Source organism: Rhinoraja longicauda, chromosome 12 (assembly GCF_053455715.1).
Source record: "Rhinoraja longicauda isolate Sanriku21f chromosome 12, sRhiLon1.1, whole genome shotgun sequence".
Lineage (NCBI taxonomy): Eukaryota > Metazoa > Chordata > Chondrichthyes > Rajiformes > Arhynchobatidae > Rhinoraja > Rhinoraja longicauda.
In genome coordinates, this window is record NC_135964.1 from 27,383,750 (window position 1) to 27,402,640 (window position 18,891).

An 18,891-nucleotide genomic window follows, 5' to 3' on the forward strand; every position below is an offset into this window, starting at 1 on the left:
GTCTTTTAAAATGCATCCCTCAGAATACTGTCCAGTAACTTTCCAACCTCAGATGTTAGACCCACTTGCCTATAGTTCCCAGGCTTTTCCTTGCAGCCCTTTTTATACAGAGGCACAACATTTGCCATCCTCTTGTCTTCCGGCAGTGTTTTTAATGATGACTTGGTTTTTTACCACTCTATCTACTTGTGTTGCCACATTCAGGGAGTTGTGGACTTGGACCTCAAGATACCTCTGTACATCAACACTTTTAAAGTCTTACCATTAACTGCATCATTTCCCCTTACAATCAACATCCCAAAATGCAACCTACACACATGCTTGGTTTAAGCTCCACCTGGTCAATATAGAGGGAATGGACAAATTATGTTTCGGGCTGGGACCCTTCTTCAGACTATAAGGGGAGTAATAGGCGACGGTGGCTGACAAGGGAATTCAAGGACAGTATAAAAATAAAAGAGAAGTATAACATAGCAAAGATGAGCGGGAAGTCAGATTGGGACTCTTTTAAAGAGCATCAGAAGATAACTAAAAAGGCAATACGGGGAGAAAAGATGAGGTACGAAGGTAAGCTCGCCAAGAAGGAGGACCGTAAAAGCTTCTTTAGGTAAATGAAGAGGGAAAAAAATAGTTAAGACAAATGTCATCTATATAATTGATTTGAATAAGAATGTACATGGCTTGAAGACAGAAGCAGGTGAATTTATTATGGGGAACGAGGAAATGGCAGACGAGTTGAACAGTTACTTTGGATCTATCTTCACTGAGGAAGACACAAACCATCCCAGATGTTCTAATGGTCAGAGATCCTTGGGTGAAGGAGGAACTGAAGGAAATTCACATTAGGCGGGAAATGATGTTGGACAGACTGATGGGACTGAAGGTTGATGAATCCCCTGGGCCTGATGGTCTGCATCCCAGGGTACTTAAGGAAGTGGCTCGAGAAATCATGGTCATTGGTGATCATTTTCCAATGTTCTATAGATTCAGGATCAGTTCCTGTGGATTGGAGGTTAGCTAATGTTATCCCACTTTTTAAGAAAGGAGGGAGAGAGAAAACAGGGAATTATAGACCAGTTAGCCTGACATCGGTGGTGGGGTAGATGCTGGAGTCTATTATAAAAGAAGAAATTGCGGACAATTTGGATTGCAGTAACAGGATCATTCCGAGTCAGCACGGATTTACGAAGGGGAAATCATGCTTGACTAATCTTCTGGAATTTTTTGAGAATGTAACTAGGAGAATGGACAAGGGAGAGCCAGTGGATGTAGTGTACCTCGACTTTCAGAAAGCCTTCGATAAGGTCCCATGTAGGAGATTAGTGGGCAAAATTAGAGCACATGGTATTGGGGGTAGGGTTCTGACATGGATAGAAAATTGGTTGGCAGACAAGGAACAAAGAGTAGGGATATTATTCACAAAATGCTGGAGTAACTCAGCAGGTCAGGCAGCATCTCGGGAGAGAAGGAATGGGTGACGTTTCGGGTCGAGACCTGATAAATAGGTCCCTTTCAGAATGGCAGGCAGTGACTAGTGGGGTACCGCAAGGCTCGGTGCTGGGACCGCAGCTATTTACAATATACATTAATGACTTAGATGAAGGGATTAAAAGTAACATTACCAAATTTGCAGATGACACAAAGCTGGGTGCAGTGTAAAGTGTGGGGAGGATGCTATGAGGATGCAGGGTGACTTGGACAGGTTGTGTGAGTGGGCAGATGCATGGCAGATGCAGTTTAATGTGGATAAATGTGAGATTATCCAGTTTGGTGGTATGAACAGGAAGGCAGATTATTATCTGAATGGTATCATTAGGAAAAGGGGAGGTACAATGAGATCTGGGTGTCCTAGTTTAAGAAAATAACTGCAGATGCTGGTACAAATCGAAGGTATTTATTCAGTCTGAAGAAGGGTCTCGACCCGAAACGTCACCCATTCCTTCTCTCCTGAGATGCTGCCTGACCTGCTGAGTTACTCCAGCATTTTGTGAATAAATACCTTCTGGGTGTCCTAGTTCATCAGTCACTGAAAGTAAGCATGCAGGTACAGCAGGCAGTGAAGAAAGCTAATGGAATGTTGGCCTTCATAACAAGAGGTGTTGAGTACTGGAACAAAGAGGTCCTTCTACAGTAGTACAGGGCCCTAATGAGACCGCAGCTGGAGTATTGTGTGCAGTTTTGGTCTCCAAATTTGAGGCAGGACATTCATACTATTGGGGGCGTGCACGAGGTTAATTCCCAGAATGGCGGGACTGTCGTATGTTGAAAGCCTGGAGCGACTGGGCTTGTATACTCTGGAATTTAGAAGGATGAGAGGGGATCTTATTGAAACATATAAGATTATTAATGGGTTGGACACGCTAGAGGCAGGAAACATGTTCCCGATGTTGGGGGTCCCGAACCAGGGGCCACAGTTTAAGAATAAGGGGTAGGCCATTTAGAACGGAGATGAGGAACAACTTTTTGAGGGGGGGGGGAGAGAGGGGGGGGGAGAGAGGGGGGGGGAGAGAGGGGGGGGAGAGAGGGGGGGGAGAGAGGGGGGGGAGAGAGGGGGGGGAGAGAGGGGGGGGGAGAGAGGGGGGGGAGAGAGGGGGGGGAGAGAGGGGGGGGAGAGAGGGGGGGGGAGAGAGGGGGGGGGAGAGAGGGGGGGGGGGGGAGAGGGGGGGGGGAGAGAGGGGGGGAGAGGGGGGGGGAGAGGGGGGGGGGAGAGTGGGGGGGAGAGGGGGGGGGAGAGGGGGGGGGAAGGGGGGGGGGGGAGAGATGGGGGGGGAGAGATGGGGGGGGGAGAGATGGGGGGGGAGAGGGGAACAACTTTTTCACTCAGAGAGTTGTGAAGCTGTGGAACTCTGTGGAAGGCAGTGGAGGCCAATTCCTTGGATGCTTTCAAGAGAGAATTAGATCGAACTCTCAATGATAGCGGAGTCAAGCGATATGGGGAGAAGGCAGGAATGGGGTACTAATTGTGGATGATCAGCCATGATCATGGTGAAGGGCGGTGCTGGCTCAATGGGCCAATGGCCTATTCCTGCACCTATTGTCTATTGTCTATTGACTACCCCAGATTGAGTCATGTTACCGCCAAATCCCAATTTCTATGGTTCCATTGTAACTGGCCTGAATTGATTTGCAGATTAAAACACCAGAGGCCTTGCATTTTATGTATTTAATGTCTTAATTTGGATCAGATTGACCCTTTCAAAGAAGCTTAAATGGTAACATCAAAAACCGTTATTGCCAAGATCAATCCTACCCCAGATTTTCTATGTCATGGATTTGTAATTTGCAGCATAGAATAAGTTGGTAAATCTTCTCATGCAGTTTCACTGATGTGCAATACAATAGTTTGCAAAGGCTTATCTGTAAAAATGACATAGATATTTGTCCTTCTGACCCTGAATTCAAATAATGCCAACTGATAAATTCACTCCTGATGTGTAGCATCGTGCTGTTGTTAATACATCTTTGGCTTAAAACTCACTTTAATTTAATAATTAGAATGATATCTTTAAAGTCACAAGAATACAAAAATATGTGTGAGTATGTAAAACACTTCCCTTTCTGGTTGAGAAGTAACAGCTAATGAAAGAATGAATAAACCACACTTAGATTAATTTATTTTTGATGTGGATGCACTGTTGAGAGTAAATACAAGTCCAAAGGTACTCACTTGCACATCTTTTTGTTCTAGTTCGGAAATGGACCTCCTATTTTGTGGGATGGAAGATGGAGCTGTGCGAATATATCCTATTAAGTCACATGATTACAATCTGAAATCCATGCAAGGATTCTGGAGTCTCAATGTACATGACAATGACTATGGTCACATTAATCAAATTTGCATCAGTCACGATGAACAGTTTCTGCTTACATGCGGAGCTGATAGCAACATCTTTGCCTTCTGTATTCTTCCTCAAGAGGAAATTGATGAATTAATCAGTGGAAAGCGAGCTATTGTGCCAATTCCTAGGGTAAGTTCAATAAAATGACTTACAATTGCAAATTAGGACCCATGGCAGTTTAGAGTCATGGAAACAGATCATCCCAACTTGTCCACACTGACCAACATGCCCCATCTACATTTGTTGCACGTGCTGCATTTGGCCCATTAACTAATTATATGTCAGAGTCATGCAACAGAGAAACAAACCCTTCGGTTCATGATGTCTGTGCCGTACATTGTACAATCTATATTAACCCTTTCACATCCTCTACACCAGGGGTAATTTACAGAAGCCATTGTGCTATTTTACGTACCTCTATCAGTCCCTTCCCCATCTCGATGTAATCCTCCAAAAAGAAATGCACTATTCCAGGTGGATTCTTATGTCTTATTTAATTATTTTCTAGCTGAACAAGTGTGTTATTTGTTCATTAGTTTATTGGGTCACAGCTGCACTTGGACATAGATCTTCAGTATTATTTCCTCAACCAGCCAGCAGAAGGCAAGTTGGCCAAGCTTTGTGTTGACATGGTGTACAGGAAAATTGCTTCCATCCTCTCTAGTACATGTACACCTTATGATGTTGCCTTTTACTAGGGCAAAGAGCAGAACTTGCTTTATTGAATGCATTCAACTTTCAATTAACAGACAAAAAGTTAAATCACATAGTACACCTGGTTCTAATCCTCATATGCACAGTTCTCCCCGTCTAACTAAGTGGTTAATGTTCTTAAAGAACCCTTAATATCCAAATATTCATACAGCAGGAGGCACAGTAAACCATGCTTTTGCAGTGGATAGCAATTGCCACGGATGGTGAGAAAAGAAGCAAGAAGCTCCTTAATCCCCCGCCCCACCTGTGACGATGTAGTTAATTAAAAGCAAACTGCACATATTTTGACAAACTGAAACATAAATCATTCAACTGATGGCCATGGTTGCCAGATGAATCTAGAGCTTGTTTATTCCACAGATTCCTTCCCATTTTACCCACATAGTAGATGTCCCAGGTTTTCTCAGACTTGTATTTGAAAGAATATACAAATGTGTACACACATTCTTCATGGTCACAAATGAAAAATTTATATAGTGAAATTAAAAAAAATACCTATGTTGTCGTGAAGATTCATGAAGTCAAGAGTTAGGAGTGTTTAATTGTCATATGTACTGACAATGGAATAATCAAATTCTTACTAGCAGCAGCTTAACAACCTTGTAAATGCCATACACACAAATAACTAGAATAAACACAAGATTCAATGCTAATAACTGTAATAAAGTAAGTGCAAAATCAAAGTACATAGCTTAATCAAAGATAAGGTCCATAGAAGTTCATAGTTTCTCTTGTGTAGTGTTTAAGAGACTGATGGTTGATGCGATGAAGCGGTTCTTGAACCTAGTGGTCATGGTCTTTCTGATTGCACGAGCAAAAAGAGAGCGGGCCAGGGTGGTGTGAGTCTGATAATGTTGGCTGTCTTCTATAGATCCCTTTGAAGGTGGGGAGGTTAGTTCCTGTAATGGATCAGGCAGTGTCCACCACTCTCTGTAATCTCCTTCATTCCTGAGCATTTAAGTTGTTGAACCAAAACCAGTCAATATGTTCTTTACTTTACACCTGTAGAAATTTGATAAACTATTCTTCACCATACCGAATCTTCTCAATCTTCTAAGGATGTAGGTAGAACAGTACAGCACAGGTGTACTTCAGCCCACAATGCCTATCCTGATCATAATGCCAAGATGAACTGATCTCATCTGCCTGCACATGATCATATATCTCCATTTCTTGAATATCCATGTGCCTATCTAAAAACCTCTTAAACACCACTATTGTATCTAAGTAGAGGCATTAATGAGCTTTCTTTGTGATTACATCAATGAGCTGGGCCTAGGACAGGTCTTCAGAGATAAATACAACCTGCTGATTCTTTCCACCGGGCCCGTCGATGAAGGTAAGTTTGTGGATCGCCGGCTTTCCTTTCCTGAAGTCAACAATTAGCTCCTTGTTCTTGCTGATGTTGAGATTGTTGCTCTGGCTCCATCAATCAGATTTTCAATCTCTCTCCTGTAGTCTGACACATCATTCCCCAATATACATGTTGTTGCCAATTCACACTGATTGTGTTTTGACGGCAAAGAGGTTGAGGATCCAGTTACATAGGGATTAGCAAAGACCCACTTATTTGAGTATGATGATGGAGGGAATGATGATGATGAACACTGAGCTCTAGATAATGTACCTCATCCTGGCATATGTGCTCTTTTTGTACAAACAGGAGTGAAAAAGGTGAAAGGCTGGAAGTCGGTCTGGAAGACGATGAAAGCAAATTTAGTAGACAGGATAGGCAAGAGCAAGGCAGGAAGTGAAGTAGAGCTGTTGCCTCACAGCACCAGATACCTGGGTTCGAACCTGATTATGGGTGCTGTGTGTGGAGTTTATATGCTTTCCCTGTGAACACATGGGCTTTCTCCGGGTGCTCCAGTTTTCTCCCAAGTTTCAAAAACATACAGGTTTGTAGATTAATTGACGTCTGTAAATTCCCTCTAGTGTGTAGGATGTGAAAATGGAATAACATAGAATTAGTGCATGGGTGATCGATGGTTGACATGGACTCGGTGGCTGAAGGCCCTGTTTCCACGTTGTATCTCTAAACTAAACTAAACTAAGGCTGTTGTATTAAGTTGCATTTATTTCAATGTGAGAGGCCTGAGAAATGATCTTATAGAAGTGTATAAAATCATGAGGGGAATGGATAGGGTGAATGTATCGGAAAAATATATAATTAATGGCATAACTCTAAACAGCATTGATTTGCGGAAGGCTCCTGGGGTCCTAGCCCACACCTCCCTGAAAGCGGCACCACAAGTGGATGGAGCGGTAAAGATGGCATATGGTATACGTGTTCATTGATCGGGGTATTGAGGAAGACAACTAGATAGAGTGGTAAAGCAGCATTCTAGTTTGGTTGCTTTCATAGGTTGGGGCATTGAGTACAAGAGCCACAAAGTCATGCTGCAGCTTCATAGAACGTTGATTAGGCTGCATTTGGACGATTGCATGCAATTCTGGTTGGGCCATTGCAGGAAAGATACAGAGGAGGTTTAACTGAATGATTCCTGGATTAGGGGGTATTAGCTGCAGGGAGAAGCTGGACGGACCTGGATTGTTTTCTCTGGAACGTCGGAGGTTGTGGGGAAGCCTGATAGAAGTATATGAAATTATGAGAGACAGAGATGGGGTCGACAGTCCAAATCTTTTTGAATCTTGGAAAAAAATCAAATACTAGAGGGCATAACATTAAAGTGAGTGGGGCAATGTTTAAAGCAGATGTGCAGAGCAACATTGTTACACAGAGGCTGGTGAGTGTCTGGTGAGTTCTGCTGGGATTAGCAGATTAGGCAGATATGATGCTTCTTCAAAAGCATTGAATGTGTTGTCACCTTTCCAATTTAGATCTGTCTTCCCAACAACTTCATGTTTGATTCAATCCAGTCAGGTTTCTGCCCAGCTAAAGTATTTATTAGTCACAAGTGATAAAGATGTATGTTATAGTTTACTTTTAGTTGTGTATTATGTGTGGGGGGGGGGTGGAGGAAACTTTTTTTTCATCTCTTTCTTCAACGGAGATCGACCTTTTTCTGGGTCTCATCTCCATTTGCGCTGCGGCCTAGCATCAGGGAGCTGGTGGCCTCCAGCTGGAATCGACCTTGAGGGCTCCAGTCGCAGAGCCCATGGATTTACTTATCGCCGAGCTGGCTGACTTTGGAGGCTTCGGGGGCTTCGACCGCGGGCCCTGTGGACTGTGATATCAGGAGCTCGCAGGTCCCTGGTTGGCGACCCAATTTCAGGGGCTCCAGCATTAACATCTTCGTCCGCCCAGAATCGTGGGCCTTGGGTCGGCCAGTTCGCAGGACTTTTCATCGTCCGGTGCGGCTTAGAATTGACCGCGGTATTTCCCATCGCCCGGCGGGGGCTTCAGAGTCGGGAGCCTCGATCGCCTTGACGCAGCAGTTTAGACCGCACGACCGCGGGTGAAGAAGCAACAAAGAGATAAGACTTTATTTTTTACCTTCCAACACAGTGTGGAGGATCCTGGGGGAGAGTCACTGTGATGGATGTTAGTGTTGAATTATGTAGTTGTGTATTTTCGTTGCTTTTTTATTGTCGTGACTGCATGGTAACCAAATTTCGTGCAAACCTGTTTTGAATGACAAAGAAATTCAATTCAATTCAATTCATTTCTCGGTGCTGGCTCGAAGGGCCGAATGGCCTATTCCTGCATCTATTGTCTATTGTCTACAGAGTCAGGAAATATGCTAATATATTTATTTATTTCCAACAGATGAGTTTTGCCCGCGATAAAATAGCAAATGATATTGATGATCCAAATGCCTACAGGTATGCTGTCATTCAGAAATACAACAATAAAAACATTGTCTTTACAAAGTGTTTTATTGAATAAATAGATCTATTTAAATCTGTACAGTTCAAAGTTCAGATTTATAGTTAATTACTACTTCTGGGTGCTTGAATTTTAATGGAAAATTGTCTTCCCTAAAGCCTCACGGCTACTCTGTCTTCCTTTAAGATGCTCCTCTGAACCTACCTTTTGCACAAACGCTGTCATTAGTTCTAATATCCATCCTGCACTTGAGTGTCACATTTTCTCTGATGACCTTACTGAACTTGTTGGGATGTTCTACTTTGTTAATGGGGCTGCTTAAATAATTTTGTTATTTACTCTGAATTACTAGGTTGAAAATTAGCTGAGTGCTGCCATCCTGCCCCTCAAACCTGCTCTGCAATTCAGGGCTAATACATTTCTTAATTCTCTTTACCTATCTCAGCTATGTAAACCTTAATATCCAAGCCTATAAAGCTTTCTGAGATTTGTAGAATTTTGCTTTGCATAACTTTTAAGAGTTTACTAGACCAAGTTGGGCCCAAACCTCTCCTGCATTGGTGCAGCACCCTCTCCTCCCCCACTCCACCCTCCCCCACTCCCCCCTCCCCTCCCCATTCCACCCCCCTTCCCCCCTCCCTCCTCCCCGCTCCCCTTCCTCCTCTCATTTCCCCCCTCCCCTACCCTTCCCCCCTCCCTCCCTTCCCCCTCCCCTCCTTCCTTCCCTCCTCTCCCCTCCCGTCCCACTCTCCCCCTCCCCTCCCACCCCCTCCATCCTTTCCTCCCCCTCCCCCTCCCTCCTCCCCTCCTCCCACCCACCCCCTCCATCCTTTCCTCCCCCCCACCCCCTCCACCCACTCAGATATAAAATACTCATGCGCAGCCTGCTTCGATGTATTGACATTGATTCCACCAACCATTTTCCATCGTAGGAAACTGCATTGTGCTGGTAAAAAAAAGGTCACTCATGGAACTCTTCCCCATTATATTATTGTGTTATACAATTAAATTGTGCAAACATTGGAAGAGACATATTAATAAAATATATTCATTAGGAGTCTCAATCAACAAAATGCTGGAGGAATGTAGCGAGTCAAATTGCATCTGTTGAGAGAATCAAACATTCAACGTTTCAAGTCGGGATCTTTCTTCAGACTGGAGAAGTCTATTTTTTTGTTCAAGATTCCAGCATTTGCAGTCTCTTGAATCTCCAGGACTTTCAATAAATTGTTTATGTACTAATGAGGAAGGAAATGATACTAAACCTAGTTATGGGGAATAAAATAGGGCAAGTGATGTTGATTCAGTGCGAAAACATCCAGATTTTAGTGTTTGTGCTGCATTTATGTTGAAGTATTTATGGAAAAGGATAAAGAAAAGTTAAAAGATGTAAATACCCAATTAGATAAGAAACATTTTCTGTGATTTGAGAAGGGTGAATTGGAATCAAGATTGGTGTTGGAAGTAGCTTTTTAGCACTTTGAAAGTGATGATTAGTCTTGATCTAAACTCAGCAGATTCTCATAGCGAGAAAGGAAAACATATCCACAACTAGAACTCCCTGGATCACAATAGAAATAAAGATAACAATGAAACAAAACCTTCATGAAGGATACCCATGCCTTTGTTACTTAAACACACAATTCAAGCACAATTGTTTTTTTACCAATATCTTGTTAACTAACAAGAGTTCAGGGTGAATTGTAATAGATTAAAAAAAAAAAAAAAAAAATAGTATGTAAAAGGACACCAGGTGACAGTAAAGGAAAATCTAAAAGAGTATGTAAATATAGAAAATATGAAAGAATAGTTAAAGCAATGATGGGAACAATTATGACAAGGGAAATTTCTTGCTGAGACGGAGGCCACGGCAGGGGTACTGAATGAGCTAATGTAAGTCATGGGCCAGCTGTAGTTCTCTGAGCTCTGTCAACATTTTAAAGGTACTTCAATGATTGTAAAGTGCTCTGGAATGTTCTGAAATCTAAATAGAAGTTGTAATATTAATGTAAGTCCTTGTTTGCAATTATCTCCACAAATAAAGAGGAATGAAATTTAAACAATATTTCAGATAGGCTGGGGTGGGGATGTGAAGATCTTGGATATAATTAAGAATAAGCAGGAATTGCTTTACTCCAAATTAACAATCATCTGGTTCATGTGGGATACATTCTAGAAGATGGCTTGGGCAAAAATATGATGCGGTCTGATCTCAACTTTCTAATCCTCTTTGGAAATCACACCAAACAGCTGGTGGATCATAAATACCAACCCCTCATTTATAAAAGAGAAGAGAGCAAAATCAAACACTGTCGTTTTAACAGAAGGAAAACAAACAGTGGAACAGCAGTTGAGCTGCTGCCTTACAGCTGTCTGTGTGGAGTTTGCACATTCTCCTGTGACAGCGTGGATTTTCCCTGGATGTTTCGGTTTCCTCTCACATTCCGAAAACGTGCAGGCTTGTAGGTTGATTGACTTCTGTAAATTGCCCGTAGTGTGTAGTATGTGTTCATGGGATTACAGCGAACTAGTGTACAGGTGATCGTTGATTGGTGCAGACTCGGAGGGCGAAGGGCCTGTTTCCACTCTGTATCTCTAAACTAAATCAGACACTAATGGCAAGAACAAAAATAAAATTCTTGATTTTTTTAAAGAAGGAAGTAGAAATGTAGTGCAGGAATATATTTACTTGGTTTGGATTAAATGAGTGTTTTCCGAGTTATTTTCGTACTCTTTCTAGATTGCACTCAAATGCCCGATTAGACCATGAAAAATTATGAACTCTTGCACAGACCTCAGGAATTGAAGTATAAGCATGTTTTTTAGCCTCTCTTTCTGGGGTCCACTGCTGATTCCTTAGGGTTGTATGGCTGAACCTATTGGTAGCAGATTTTTACAAATTCATCATTACTCATCAGCTTTTGTAGATGTTGTGAACTGAACAGTTACTAGATATATGATTTAGATGAAGGGATTAAAAGTAACATTAGCAAATTTGCGGATGACACAAAGCTGGGCGGCAGTGTGAACTGTGAGGAGGATGCTATGAGGATGCAGGGTGACTTGGACAGGTTGTGTGAGTGGGCAGATGCATGGCAGATGCAGTTTAAATGTGAGGTTATCCACTTTGGCTGTAAGAACAGGAAGGCAGATTATAATCTGAATGGTGTCAAGTTAGGAAATGGGGAAGTACAGAGAGATCTGGGTGTCCTTGTTCATCAGTCATTTAAAGTTAGCATGCAGGTACAGCAAGCAGAGAAGAAAGCTAATGGCATGTTGGCCTTTATGACAAGAGGAGTTGAGTATAGGAGCAAAGAGGTCCTTCTGCAGTTGTACAGGGCCCTCGTGAGACCGCACCTGGAGTACTGTGTGCAGTTTTGGTCTCCAAATTTGAGGAAGGACATTCTTGCTATTGAGGGAGTGCAGCATAGGTTCACTAGGTTAATTCCTGGAATGGCGGGACTGTCATATGTTGAAAGACTGGAGCAACTAGGCTTGCATTCACTGGAATTTAGAAGGATGAGAGGGGATCTTATTGAAACATATAAGATTATTAAGGGATTGGACACGTTAGAGGCACGAAACATGTTCCCAATGTTGAGGGAGTCCAGAACCAGGGGCCACAGTTTAAGAATAAGGGATAGGCCATTTAGAACGGAGATGAGGAAAAACCTTTTCAGTCAGAGAGTTGTAAATCTGTGGAATTCTCTGCCTCAGAAGGCAGTGGAGGCCAATTCTCTGGATGCTTTCAAGAGAGAGCTAGATAAAGCTCTTAATGATAGCGGAGTCAGGGGGTATGGGGAGAAGGCAGGAACGGAGTGCTGATTGTGAATGATCAGCCCTGATCACATTGAATGGCGGTGCTGGCTCGAAGGGCCGAATGGCCTACTTCCGCACCTATTGTCTAGTGTCTATTGTCTATTGCCTATTATGACATCTTTCTATTTTTGCCATGTATAAAGTCTTGAAAATGCTAAACAGAAGGCAGAGTCGGATCTAATATTCAAGCTGGCAGAGGAAAAGAAGGCAAAGAAAAGGATGGAGTTAGATAAGCTGCAAAACGACTTTAAGGAACTTCAAATCAAAAATGCAGAACTCCCTGAACCTGTCCAGCTCAAGAAAGAGGTGACACTTAAAAGTTATTATTTAATGTTTGATTAACCAATTACAATCATGAAAGAGTGGTAGATTTAAAAACTTTATTAAACCACAAGCGAAGAGGGCATGGTATTCTGACTAGGATTACATATAACTGGGAAGTTAACGTTCTTAATTACAGTGTTTTCATGGGAGAGGTATAGAAGCAATTATTGGCAGGGCTGCAAGAATTCTGTCATAGCATTGTGATGTGAATATTTTCCAAGGGGATTAATGATAGTTGCATTCCGAGTTGTTTCACTGGCACTGATTGAGAGCAACAAGATTATCAATTACACAATAATGAAATTAAATAATTGATGTTATTTTGAAGAGTGAGCGCTTATTGGGATTGGATAAAATATTCTGGAATAGGCAGATTTCTCATCTAAAATAGTAATTTATCATCTAATCATTTGTCCAGTTGTGAAAGGAAACAGTAGTCTCAACCAGAAACTCAAGTGTAGGAGTGGAACTTGAACACTTTGATGTCCAAGACAGAAGGACTGGCTTTGAGTCAAAGCTGGGAATCCGGAACCAAGATGCCACTCATGTTCCGTGTTCTGAAGCCTGGAAGCATTTAGTTCCTATCTGCACTTTTATCTCCCCTCTCCAATTTAATTTCCTCACACTTATCCACATAATAAGCTATTTGCCAATTATCAGCTCATCTTTCCAATTTATCTGGATTTCTTTTGGAATTGATTTTGTCTTTTGACACATACTTTTAGGATTTTGAAATTGATAAAAGGATTCAAGAAGAGATTGACAGACAAATAACTGAACGGATTGAGCTGGTTTACAAAGAAATGGCATGGGAACAAGAGAAGTATCTAATTGGCCTCCAAAAACTACAAGCCAGGTAAAGTTTTGAATATCTTTTCCATTGCATCACTTGCATCACTTTCCCAAGTGTTCACTGTGCTATCAATTGTCATTCATCATATTGATCATATCAACATTAGAATTATTGATTGAATCGCGAGAGAAATTATGAAAAGCAATAGATAAATTCAAAAATTATTTCAAAGGTCTAATAAATCCAAGCTGAGATCCCAAGGAAGGATAACTGTATTGACCTTGGAGTGAATACAAAGTATATCCAACAGAATATACTCTGATTTAAGAGTCAAATGATGTCAGACTTGATAGTCATGGAGGCATACAGAATGGAAATAGGCCCACTGAGTACACGCTAACCATCTTCTTTCTTCTCCTTAAGCCCTTTGCTCCTCTAGGGAGCATAGGCCATTGACAAATGTCCTCCACCTCACTCGGTTGTTGGCGGTTCTTTCGAGATCTCCCCAGTTGAGCCCACTCCCAGACACTTCTGCCTGCTAACCATCTGCCACCCAATTACACTATTCTGACATTGCTCCCTTTTTTTAAATTCTTCACATATGCCTATCAACTCTCCCCTGATTCTACCATTAAACCATACCACTAGGGGTAGTTTATAGTATCCAATTAACCTACCAACCCATGGGAGTGGAAGGAGCCGGAGCAGTAGAAGGAAAAGCACATGGTCACAGGGAGAGAGTGCAAACTCCATACAGACAGCAGCCAAGGTCAGAATTAAACCCAGGTTTTCGACATTGTAAGGGAGCAGCTCTCCAGCCTGTGCCACTGTGCCGCCCAAAAAGAAAGATGAGACTGATCACGAATATAAACAATTAAAGGGGGTTTCTAATAAAATCATTTTACATGTTCATTTGAATTCATAGACAGAATCTTTTTCATTTGGTGAGGGAATTTAGCACCAGGGAATATACCCTCAGAGTCTGTTTAAGAGTTATCTTAGAAAACTCCAAAATTGAACTACGGTGTGCTTAAGTTTACAGATGGAGTTTAATACAGATATTTGAGGTGTTGCATTTTGGGAAGTCTAACCAGGGCAGGACCTACACAGTGAATGGCAAGGCTTGAGGAAGTTCTAGAGAAGAGGGATCTAGGCGTGCAGGTACATGGTTCCTTGAAGTGATAGGTAGATAGGGTGGTCAGCACATTGGCCTTCATCAGTCACAGTATTGAGTATAGAAGTTGGGAGGTCATGTTATAATTGCACAGGATATTGGTGAGCCCACATTTGGATTATTATGTTCATTTTTGGTAACCTTGTTGTAGGAAAGATGTTAAGCTGGAAAGGGTGCAGAGAAGATTCATGAGGATATAGTCAGGACTTGTGGGCCTGAGCTATAGGGAGAGGTTGAACAGGGTAGAACTTTATTCCTTGGCATGTAGGAGGATGAGGGGTGAATCTATAGAGATGTATAAGATCACGAGAGGATTAGATAGTGTAAATGCACAATATTTTACTCAGAGTACGTGAATCAAGAACCAGAGCACATAGGTTTATGGTGAGGGGGAATGATTTAATAGGAACTTGAGGGGCAACCTTTTTACACAAGGTGTGTTAGGTATATGAAATTGGCTGCCAGAGGAGACAGTTGAGGCAGATACTATCAAAAAGTTTTAAGAAACATTTGGGAAGGCACATGGATAAGAAAAGTTCAGAGGGATATGGGCTGAACGCAGGTAGGTAAGACTAGTGTAGATGGGCATGTTGGTCGGCATCTGCAAGTTGGCTGTAAGGTTAAGAGAAAAGGTATCACAGAGAGAATCGGGCCTCTCAGGAATCAAAGTTATCAACTCTGTGTGAAGCCACAGGAGATGGGCAACGTCCTCATTGAGTATTTCTCCTCTGTTTTTACCGTGGAGAAAGACATAAGCACCGGAGAACTCTTTCTCTCTCTCAGCTAATATCAGCTAAGTGGCCCCAACAGTTATCAATAATGCTGGGGATTGTCCTCTCCTAGTCAGTCAGCCAGCGTTAAAGGAATCAGAGTGACATCCAAGGGAGAGGGAGCTGCCACAAGTCACAAGTGTTACTGTACAGAAACAGGCCCTTCGGCCCAACTTCAGACCTTTCAGCTTCCTAAGCACCTTCTCCGTCGTAACAGCGACTGCACTGACTTCTGCCCTTCGGCATTCTTGAATTTCTGGCATGGTGCCGGTGTCTTCCACAGTGAAGAATGATGCAACAAAATTAATCAGTTCATCTGCAATTTCAGATAGAGCTCTTAAGGATAGCGGAGTCAGGGGGTAAGGGGAGAAGGCAGGAACGGGGTACTGATTGAGAATGATCAGCCATGATCACATTGAATGGCGGTGCTGGCTCAAAGGGCCGAATGGCCTCCTCCTGCACCTATTGTCTATTGTCTATTGTCATTGTTTCCCATTACTACTTCTCCAGTGTCATTTTACAACAGTCCAATGTCCACTCTTGTCTCTCTTTTAGTCTCTATATATCTGAAAAAACTTTTGATATCCTTTTTATATTATTGGCTATAATTGTTTTTTGAACACTTCTCAATTCTCTACTTCCTGCTAATCTTTGCCATATTATATGCCTTCTCTTTTGCTTTGACTTCCTTTGTCAGCCATGATTCACTTCATTCTCCCCTTAGTATGTTTCTTCCACTTTGGGAGGGAAAGATCCTGTATCTTCCAAACTACTCCCTGAAACACCTGCCATTGCTGCTCCACCATCATTCCTGCTTGGCTCTCCTTCCAATCAACTTTAGCCAGCTCCTACCTCTTGCTTCTGCAGTTATCTCGACTCAACAGTAATACCGATACATCTGAATTTTGCTTTTCCCTCAAACTGCAGGTTAAATTCTATCATATTATGATCACTGTCTTCTAGGGCTTCCCTCACCTTAAGCCTCCTAATCAAGCCTGGTTCATTACATGACACCAAACCCAGAATTGCCTTTTCCCCAGTGGGCTCGACCATGAGCTGCTCTAAAATGAACAACTTTAGTCATTCTACCAATTCCTTCTCTTGGGATCCAATACCAATGTGATTTTCCCAGTCTACTGGCATATTGAAATCCCCCATTGTCACTGTAACATCGACTTTCTTACATGCCTTTTCTATCTCCTGACATAATTTGCATTCTACATCCTGGCTACTATTCGGTGGCCTGCATATAACTCCCATTAGGGACTTTTTACCCTCGCGGTTTCTAAGCTCTAGCCACAAGGATTGTACCTATTCTGATCCTGTGTCGTTTCTTGCTTAGGTTTGGATTTCATTCCTTACCAACAGAGCCACCCCACCCCCTTTCCCACTTGCCTGATTATTCAATAGGATGTGTATTCTTGCACGTTCGGCTCCCAGCTCTGACCCTCTTTCGACCACGACTCTCTGATGCCTACAACATCATACCTGTCAGTTTCTAACTATACTATGTTCATCTGCCTTGTTTTGTATACTGCATGCATACAAATATAACACCTTAAATTCTGTTTTCACCACCTTCTTTTCAAATTGGTCCCTATGTTACCTGGTGTTGGACTCTTAACCCTTTCTAAACTTTCTGATCTATTTATTATTCAGGAGATTACAGTAACCTATCCTGCACTCTCCTTCCCTCTAAATTTAGCCATACCTTTCCAATCTGTTGCCCTCCCCCCTTAAACTATTTAGTTTAAAACTCTGTCTGCAGCACTTCTTAAATGGAGGCGCAACTTTAGTCACCCTTCAGTCTTCTGGCACCTCACCCGAGTCTAATCTCAGCCAGGGCACTTGCAATTTCTTCTCTGGCTTCCCAAAGGGTCCTTGGAAATATCTGATCAGGCTGGGATCTTTATATATCTTTATATGCATTAGGATGTCCAGCACCTCCTCAATCGTAATAAGGACTGTCCTCAGGACATCTGTGTTCAAAGTGCCTCATATCTTTCTCCATAGTAAAATTAGAGGAGAAATACTCATTGAGGACCTTTCCCATCTACTGTGGCTCCACACAGAGATGACCACTTAGATATCTGAGGGGCCTATCTTTCCTCTAGTTACCATCTTTCCTTTGATGTCTTTTAATCTCTTTGGAACTTCCTTAATATTATTTGCCAGAGCGAGTGGTCCGGTTTCCACGCTGTATGACTCTATGACTCTATCGCAAATAATAGAGATATTATTATTACAGGCAATCCCCATGTAATGGCTGAACTATTGGCTAAAGCCTCCCTGAACTATTGCAGTCTTCTGCTACGGACTAGCAATATTTTCCCAATCAGAGTGGTAGTACTCAAATGGCCAACTTGTGCACACTGACCAACCAGTCCCATCTACACTAGTCCCACATGCTTGCATTTGGCCCAAATCTGCCCAAACCTGTCCTATCCATGTACCTGTCCAATTGTTTCTTAAACATTGTGACAGTACCTGCCTCAACTACCTCCTCTGGCAGCTCATTCCATACACCCACCACCCTTTGTGTCAAAATGTTCTTAAATACAGATCAGTGTTTGAAATCTTTGACAGCAAAAATACTTTGTAGACTTTGCTAGTTTTTGAAACATTTTAATGATGTATCTTTATTTTTAATTACCAAGTTATCTATAAATCTTTCCACAGGTTTCGAAATGCAGTAGAGTATGACACAGTTATTGTGCATTGTTTTGAAAGTGATCACAAGGTGTCAACTTATCGAGTAACATCATTCTCGGAAAAGTATCACCAAATGAAGGGGGAAGCGCTGAGAAAGAGCCAAGTGCAGTTGGAGCTGAAAAGCAAAGATAATCTTTTTAAGGAAAGCAAAGGGGCAGGTAAAGTCCTTTTCAGGACCAAATATCCCCATGCATTTGTATTCTTATTTTTCTTAATCTCAGCTGACCTGACATGTTTAAATATTGCTGTGGTCAGAATGGGTTCACACTTAAAAGAGAATTGGCTCATTAGGGGCAGTCAACATGGTTTTATCCTCAGCATGTCTTAGGAATGATTGAGTTTTTGTGAGGAGATGACGAAGGTGATCGATAAGGGTAGGGCAGTGGATGTTCTTCATGGATTTTAGTACGGCATTTGATAAAGTCCCTCATGGTAGGCTGATCCAGAAGATTAAGATGCATGAAATCCACAGTAACGTTCGTGTATTCAAAATTGCCCTAATCAGAGAAGAGGATTGTGGTGGGTGGTATTCTGGATGGAGGTCTGTGACCAGTGGAGTTCTGCAGGGGTCTAACTTGGGGTCTTCTGTTTGTGATATATATAAATGACTTGGACATAAATGATGATGCAAGTTTACAGATGACATCAAAAGTGGTTCTGATCCGAAAGGTCACTTGTCCATTTTCTCCAGAGATGCTACCTGACCCGCCGAGTTACTCTAGCATTTAATAAATAGCTATCTTTGGTATAAACCAGCATGTGCATTTCTTTTTTATTACCAAAATTGGTGGACGTGAGCAGTGAGGAAGGCTGTCAAAATATACAGTGAGATATCGGTCAGGTACAGAAATGAACAAAGAAATGGCAGATGGAGGTCAAAGTACGAGGTGTTGCACTTTGGGAGGTTGAATAATTTAATGAATTAATTATATACCATACACCCTGCATGACAATTT

At 42.1% G+C, this 18,891-nt stretch overlaps 1 protein-coding gene across 1 annotated transcript in view; it reads left to right on the forward strand.

Annotated features, from left to right (window-relative positions):
• cfap44 (cilia and flagella associated protein 44) overlaps window positions 1-18,891 on the forward strand; it is a 115,933-nt gene that overhangs the window by 51,602 nt on the left and 45,440 nt on the right. The window contains exons 18-22 of the mRNA XM_078408713.1: window positions 3,689-3,968; window positions 8,284-8,339; window positions 12,306-12,468; window positions 13,212-13,342; window positions 17,903-18,093. Coding sequence (XP_078264839.1) covers window positions 3,689-3,968; window positions 8,284-8,339; window positions 12,306-12,468; window positions 13,212-13,342; window positions 17,903-18,093 — 821 coding nt within the window. The remainder of the gene's footprint in view (window positions 1-3,688; window positions 3,969-8,283; window positions 8,340-12,305; window positions 12,469-13,211; window positions 13,343-17,902; window positions 18,094-18,891) is intronic.